Below are 8,082 nucleotides of genomic sequence, written 5' to 3' on the forward strand. Positions count from 1 at the left end.
TGAACAGACATCATCATCAGTGTAGGAAGAGCTTGGCCCAAAGTCCAGTGAGGTCAAAGACATGATCTGGGGTCAGAAGCCTTCAAATTGATTTGAAATAAGTGAGGTTGCTGGTTTCAATCCTGCTAATGCAAAAAAAAAAAAAAAAAAAAAGGAATCAGGCTTCAAAAATAACTGAGATGTATTTGGTTTTCTTGCCTTCATTTGGGCTGTTTTTTATTTTGCTCCCAATTCTTGAGTCCTTAGGCTAGAATAAGGACATTTATTTTCTAACTTTTCTCTGAAGTGAGGAGAGCTGGCAGTTTTCTTTCAAAGACAAACCACAGAACTAAGCGAAGAACCCCTGAAACCAGAGCTCGCCCAGTCATCATGCCAGTCCAGGCTCCACAGAAGCTATTTCAGGCTCTACAGAAAACCTCAAGTCTCAGGAGATTTGCAATTGCACCAGGAAGAATGACGAGACTCTTAAATACCCCGGCCACCTGAATTTGAGAAGGTTTTGCCAATTCTCTTCTGCCAGAGCTCCTCTTCACACTCTTGTAATGGATAAAGGAACAAATCCTGTCTTCTGCACTCAGTTGCACTCAGGGTTTAACCATGGACTTCAGAGTATAGAGGATAGGTCCTTCTGTGCACTGTGAACTGGTGCTGGCTCGGAAGGAAAGCTTTTTACCTTCCTCAGGGCTTGAGCAGGAGGTGAATGAACTCAGACGTTTGCAAAAGCAAGCTCTTAGACCCCACATTTTCATCAGGCTTTCTGGCTGCAAATCCACCACTGATTTGTGATTTTGTATCCTGCAAACCCAGGAGAAACCAGGGGAGCTTGACGCTTACAGGGGTAGGCAGTAACTCCACAAAGTGGCTGAAGAAAACTAGCTCTACCACAGGTCGCTAATTATGCGATGGTAAGATGTTATTGACTGCCTGGCTCTTATTCTCTAGGTGACCAGCAACCTGCTCCTGCCTTGGCCACCAGTGAAGCATGTCTTCATTTCACTCTTTCTCTTGACCAGACCAAGCAGAAGAGCCAACAAAGTGCCTCTAACTCCATTACTTGTCTCTTTCTCATTCCTCCTCCATTTTGATTATCTTCCCCCTATTCCCCAGGTAAGCACACTGGAGAACTCATATCAGATATGAAGGTGTATCCCAGACAGATGGGAAAGGACAGACTGAAGAGGAAGACCACAACCTTTTTCTATTTGTCATGACTCAATCTAATGTCTCTTACAACTTCTGGGTTAGCAAAGTCAAACATAAAACAAAACACATCCCTGGTTACATTTGTGCCGCAGATTTGTCTCTTTCTTCAGAGTTCATTAAAAGAACCGCTTTCATCTCATTAGATTGCTGAAACATTTCTAACAGGACTAGATGTGTCATGTCAGAATATGACAGGCAAATTTCTTTTAAGGTTTTAAAACTAGGTTGAAAGAGGAGAAGCTATGCACTTCACTGCTGTCATTGAAAGATATTTTTACTTTTATGAGTCCCTAAAACAAGAAACAAATTAAGAACTGTCAAGGAAAAAGAAAAAACCCAAACCCAAAATGTATTCTGTCTTGCCTGCTAATATTGTTACTGCTTTTCTCTGAAATCTCTCTCAGTCTAATAACAAGAACCTTAAGTATAAAAGAACAAACTATGGTTGTTAATGTTTTGGCTTATAAACACAATTAATAATCCAAAAGGAAGGAAAAAATTGCTGAAAAGATGATTACCCTTTCCAGCTACAAGCCAAAATGAACAGCCTCACTTTCCTCTGTTCACAGGTCTTACTCCTGCCTGCTTCAGAGGCAATCTCCCTCTGCTGTGGCACTGCAGGGCATGGAACATGGCACCCACAGCATCCCGGGATGCAAGAAAGCATCTGGGAAGGAGGTGGGGAAAAAAGCTGCAGCAAGGGGAGAGCCCCCTCTGCAGCAGACTCCACTGGGATGATCTTTCACGCCCTGTCGCTGCCCTACTTTGGGCCTTAAATCACAGAAATCCTGGAAAAGAGAGCAGGAGGCAAGCAAGGAGGAGGACGGCTCTGCCTGACCTGATGCTCTAGTGAGGGTCATGCCTCTGGGCTGCCAGCTCACACCACGATCAAAGAGCTCCTGGGCGGGAGCAAGGCAGCGGGGCCATCCCCCTGCTCGTCTGCAGTTGAGTGGGGTCTGCACCCAGCGTCACAGAGCAGAAAAGCCAGGCTGAGGCGTGGGGCAGGCCACGAAGATGCGGTTTGCAGTCCTCTTCGCGGAGAGAAAGCAGCCCCACGCTATAAGCCCCTGTGGGGTGAGGTATTCCCAGGGGAAGGGGCTGCGAGTGTGAAATCACTACAGCTCTGAGACACAGACATGCGGCAAAGAGCACTCAAGTGGGCGTTCACAACACATCATTTCGTTTCAACAGCATTTACCATCAAATTGCTGAGATGGGCTGTAAAACCAGTGGGCGGGGACTGCTGCTCACTCTGAAGTTCATTAGATTACAAGTAATTCAGTTACACAGAGAGCAAGTAGAGCCTGGGGCTGTTTTGAGGGGCTTTTTGAAAAAGGTCAAAACAATATATCAGATGGCTATTGGGACTGATGGCTGTTGGGGAGAAGATAGTAGATATTTAAAGATAAGCATTGTATGTTAGTGTATTTTTCTCCCGAGTGCATATTCCCATCCTTCTCATACATCACATAAAAATGTTGTGCAAAATATGGCACAGCAACGAAGCCTATCGAGTGAGGTACCGCCAGCGCTGCTGGCAAAGTGAGACATCGCTGTTTTGGAGGGCTGGAAGCTCCAGCACCTTGTGAGAGGGAGCCGGACCCAGCTCTCTGCTCCCAGCTCAGCAGAGGACAGAAGCTGCTGCTTCCGCAGAGGCAAAATCCAAAACCAAACCCCAAGATTTTTCCTGTGGGCAGGTGAAGCCATGTCTCTTCCTCCTGTGAATGCCACAGCCATCACTAACCCCTCATGTGGGAAGGTGAAGTATTGCCCTAGCTCACCATCCAGAACGGCTGCTGCCGAGTAGGTGGCAGGACGTTGTTTTTGAAGCCACGCCAGCTAACTCAGCCTCTCTGCATTAGCCATTAAACATTAATTCCCTAGAATTCCCTAGAAGCTTCACGCTGATGGCAGCGGATGGTGTCCCCACCTGTGTAGTCCATCCCTGCTCACCACTGGACCGTTGCATGTATATAAGTGTTCTGCTGAGCAGTAACAGACGGAGATATGCTTGGTGTCTTCCTAGGCTGGGGCTTTTGATGAACAAACACATTCACTAGAGTTATAAGTCTCCACAAAAATATCCTAGAATAACAGCAGTCTCGATACCATGCTGCAGTCCAGGTATTCCAGAAAAGATGATCACATATTCCAAATTCTGCATGTGCTCAACATTTATTTCAAGATAGAAGATCTAAAAAATGTTAACATCCATTGCAGTTCTACATCAAAGTGAATTTGCTGAGATGGGGTGGTGGGCGTGGAAGACTAATTTCTCTCATCCGGTAACTCTCACCCTCTGGCTTAGATCTTCAAAGGAGGCCCCAGATTTGCTTGGTTAAAGCTGGTTTTTAGTATAAGCTGAGTGAAAATAGAACCTGGTCACAGCCTGGTTCTGAACACTGTGGCACACTCTGGAGTCTCATTGGCTTGCATGGCACAACGGCGCCTTTTGGGACTGTTCCCCTGACTATCTTGGCCCTGACCCTGCATTTTGAGGCATGGGTGAAAGCATCCAAACTGCAGGACTGGTTGTGAAAAAATAACAAGCAAACCTAATCAACCAAGATGGGTGTGGTCAAAGCACAAGGGTTAAGGGTGTCAAAAGGGCCTTGGGTGCTAAGAAAAGTGCCATTCCTAGCCTGGGTTGCCACTGTTCGAGATGTACGCGCTAGCCTCCAGTTCCACCTCTCTGCCATCACCAGTACCTCTTTCTTTGCTGGGTAACTCCCCACTCACCAGCTGAAAGGTATCTCCAAATATTTCACTAAAACATCCTTAATTAATTCGACAAATCTTAATCCCCATCTTGGCTACACTCTCAAATCATTGTAATTTCTACCTGTCACTTCTTCTCCTGCTATCTAATATTTCAAGGATTAACTGGACAGCATGTAACCTCTTCTTAGTCCTCTGTAACAATGTCTGCTCTCTATTCCTTTGTCTTAACATTTTCTCATCTGTCTACAGATTCCTGTGCTGCTTTTCAAGGCAATATCCAAGCGTGAAGCTGCTTTAGCCATTCATCAGGATGAGATTTATTATCTAGAAGCACACCAATAACCCAGCATTAAAAAAATAAAATAGCAGTCTCTTTCATCAAAATCTAATGAACATGCGATTTAATCTTTATTAAGAATTCATTAGGTTCTCAGCAAGCCTGTCTAATGGAGCTTGACCAGGTGAAATGCTAATGCCTACATTATATTTAAATTAATTTTCAGAAATGTTAATTTCCCCAAGTTGTTCCCTGCACATTGCTCTCCCCCGTGCCCGCGGCTGCGCGGCTCTCTCCAGATGCCTGCTGCCGTGCTCATAGCAACACCGCTGTCCCCACCCCAGCCTCCGCACAGTTCACCGGAGTTTCCACACTGGCGGACGCCTCCCAGTTTCCAACACCACGAACCCTTTCACCATAGCAGCCTTCTCGGCACTTTCAAGTCACGTACAAAGCTGCAAGCCTAGCATGTGCTACTTTAAGACTATTTCATGGAAAATACAGCATATGTATGTACATATATATATACATAAATACAATATATATGTATAACGGGGTACATTACAGCCCTCAGTATACTGATCTAGTCCAGCAAACAGGTTATTATCTTGATGCAATTTGGTTCAAAAACAACAGTTTTGCTCTTTGGAAAACAAGAGTCACTGTACACTAATCGTGTAAGCCAGCGTGGTGACCGCCTGCCCCCCACCTATGGGCTCTGTGGGTGTGCACTGCTGCACTGCTCTTGTGGTACCTACAGCCTCTCCCTTCAGCCAAACCCCATCGCCCGCCATTCCAGCATGCTTCTGCAGAAGCAATTCCTAGAGATTAAATAATTTATTGGTGTTCATCTGCAGTAACATCTCCCCTGATCCACCTTTCGCACACAAACAAGGGCCAACCAAACCCACCCCGCCCCAGCCCCAAATCAAACTGTCGGGGTGGAAAGGCCCCTTCCAAACCGTGAAAGGGGAAGCTTGGAGCCTTTACACAACTCGGGTACACAAATGTCGGTGGGAAAAGCTGTGGAGACCGCCATGCACTGGGGGCGAGCCTCCTTGCAGCCAGACCTCCCCGCCCCACAGCGCCTTGGGATAAGCACTGCCTCGGGCGGGGATGGTGGTTTAGTCCCCTGTGAACCCCCGAGGGCTGGACGCAGCGGCCACAGAACTGGTACAGAAATATCCGGGTCACCCGCTAAGCCACTGTGGCTGGAGAGGAGCTGGGCTGGAGGCCCGGATCCGCCCCCATGGAGCACGCACACGCACACTCACGCACTCGCACTCACACTGACATTCACACTCACACTCACGCACACCCGGGGCGGCTACGGAAGCGCAGGGCAACAGATTGCCGAGCGCCGACGAGCCCCTTCGGCTATTTCCGAGCCCGTTCGGCTTCTCCCCGAGCGCCTCCGACGGCAGCCGAGCGCGGCGCTCGGGAGGAGCCGAGCGGTGCCGAAGCGGCGGCGCTGCCGGCGGTTCGAGTCCCCGCTGGGCGCTGTCCACCACGCGAACCGCCTGAAAGCCGCAGCCGCGCCGGGACCAGCCTCCCCGGCCGGCACGGGGCCCCGGACCCCCGCAAAGGCAACCCGCTCTCCGGACTGCAGGAGCGCAGCCTGCAAGCCCCCTCCCTGCACCTCATCCACACCCAGCTCTGCTGCCTCTCCCCCTCGCTAAGCAACCCCGGTCCCCGGGGGGCCACTCCCAGCCACGGATCCTTCTGCAACCACCCGGCATCGCAAAGCAGCAACCGCTCCGCGCCTCTCCCCAAGCCTGAACCAGCGCCCGGGCTTGTGCCGTGATGGCGCCCGCCTCGAACCAGCCTGTCATGTCTGTTTCGGTGGGGGGGCCGGGGTATTTCATTGTATTTTAATTAAAAACGAGGCGAAAAAAAAAATAACCCTGCCACTGAAGTACCCCTTTATTAGCCTTCACCTGCACCTGCTTTCCTATGGGATGCAATTACTCCAGCCACGGAAGAGACCGTGCGATGGGGGTTTTTTTCACTGCTTATTTATTGCACCGCAATGTCTAATTAAACAGAGGGAAAGCGTGTGTGCAGGGGAGCCCAAGCAAAGGGGCAGCCACCTCGGTCCTCACCCTCGGTAGACCTGGACACCAGGGCAGGGGTTTGAATTTTAATTGGTGATGAGTGGCCAAGCTCACGGATTAAAAGGAGAGGCTGAAAGCACGATAAAAAGGGGCTTTGATTGAAATCCGCAGAGCCGGTAGGTAACACCCCGACATGAACTGACAGCGGTTCGCTTCATGGGGACATCTGCGCGGCCCCGCCATGGGGCGAGGCCACCGGGCGACACTTCAGCACCACACGGGCCCTGAACAGCAGCGGGACCGACGGTGGCGGAGCCTTCCCCCGCCACCCCGCAGCGCCGGCTGCCTTCCCGCCTTCGCGGTCCCCTCAGGTAAACATGGCGCCCGCGGCCCTCACTCACCTCAGCGAACCCCCGCCCCGTCCTCCCGCACATTACTCGCCCCCCCCCCACCACAGCCACCTTTTTTCCCCCGCGGGACTTACTTCATCTGCTTCACGATGGTGCTTTTCCCCGATTCTCCGGCCCCTGTTGAAAAAGAGATGAGGGGGGGATAAGCGCGGGGGAGGAGGCGGGTAAGGGGATGCGGGGCGGGGGGTGACCAGGCCGCCAGCGGGTTCTCACCGAGCAGGAGGAGTTTCACGTCTTTGGCGGCGCTGATCCCGTCCTCCTTCAGGTTCTTCTCGATGGCCTTGCTCCGCTCCAAGGCGGCTCTTTCCTCGGCGCTCAGGGTACATCCCATGGCGGCGATGAAAATTTAAAAAAAAAAAAATAAAAAAAAAAAAAAAGGGAGGGGGGAGGGAAAAAAAATGCAGCCCCCACCGCCGCCGCCGCCGCCTCGGCTGGCTCCCGCGGGCAGAGAGGAGGAGGCAGCGGCAAAGCCGGCCACCGGCGGGCGGGGGGGCGGAAAAATAAAAAGAATTCAAAGCAGATGGCCGTGAGCCTGCGGGCAGCGCAGCGCCTCCGCGGCGGGGCTGCCGGTTCCCTCCTGCCCCTCTCCCCGCTCCCGAGCGCTCAGTGCATCCAGCGGGGCTGCTGCGGGCACGGCGAGCTCTTCCCGGCCGGGAGGCGGAGGCGGAGGCGGGGGGGGAGGAGGAGGAGAAGGAGGAGGAGGAGGAGGAAGAAGAAGAGGGTTCGCGGCGGGGGGAGGGTCCTTCCCTCTGCCCTGCTCCCGGCTGTCGCGCTCTCCCCTCCTCGGCGGGTCTCTAACGGGAGGCGGCGGCGGCGGGGCGCGCTGGCAGCGCTCGGCGGAGCCCAATGGAGGCGCGGGACCGGCGGCGGCGAAAGGGAGGGGGCGCGCGCCGGGGCTCCGCGCTCCCGCCGGCCTCGCCCGCTCCCGTGACGCGCGCGGCTCGCGCATGCTCGCGGCAGCCCCCGCCCCGGCCCGGTGCGGGCCCCGCTCCCTTCCCCACGGCCGGGCCCGGCCGCCGCGGCGCCGCCGAACGGGGGGGTCCCGGTGGGGGCGCGCCTGGGCCCGCCACCCCTCCGCGGCTCTCCTGAGGGGTGGCGCCGCGGCGGGGTCAGGCCCGGGCTGCGCACCCGCCCCGCCGCCGGCGCGGAGAGAGGTCGCGGCCCGGGTGCCTGTCCCCCTCGCCCCGGTCAGAGGGCGGCCCTGACCTCCCGCGCCGTCCCCCGGGTCGCTGCCGTCACCTGGGCGGGACACGAGTGACCGGAGCTCCTGCCTCCCCGCTCCCTTGGGGCTGGGGTCTGCGTGGGCCCGGCAGCGCAGGGCCGAGCACGGCAGTGCTGGGGGACGGGGGGACGTGCGGCTGGGGCGGCGTGTTTGTGTGGGCGCTGGGCTCCCCGAAGGCCCGGGGCTGCCGTACGC

General features: G+C 53.9%; 1 protein-coding gene across 3 annotated transcripts in view; it reads right to left on the reverse strand.

Annotated features, from left to right (window-relative positions):
- GNAO1 (G protein subunit alpha o1) overlaps positions 1-7,567 on the reverse strand; it is a 137,835-nt gene extending 130,268 nt beyond the window's left edge. For all 3 annotated transcript variants that reach the window (XR_011049110.1, XM_068411656.1, XM_068411657.1), the window contains exons 1-2: positions 6,879-7,567; positions 6,740-6,782 (exon numbers count right to left, since the gene is read on the reverse strand). Coding sequence is in view for 2 of the 3 variants with exons in the window: in XM_068411656.1 (XP_068267757.1) it covers positions 6,740-6,782; positions 6,879-6,996 (161 nt within the window). In the remaining variant the exon portion in view is untranslated. The remainder of the gene's footprint in view (positions 1-6,739; positions 6,783-6,878) is intronic.
- Between the last annotated feature and the right edge of the window lie 515 nt (positions 7,568-8,082).

Source organism: Nyctibius grandis, chromosome 12 (assembly GCF_013368605.1).
Source record: "Nyctibius grandis isolate bNycGra1 chromosome 12, bNycGra1.pri, whole genome shotgun sequence".
NCBI lineage: Eukaryota > Metazoa > Chordata > Aves > Nyctibiiformes > Nyctibiidae > Nyctibius > Nyctibius grandis.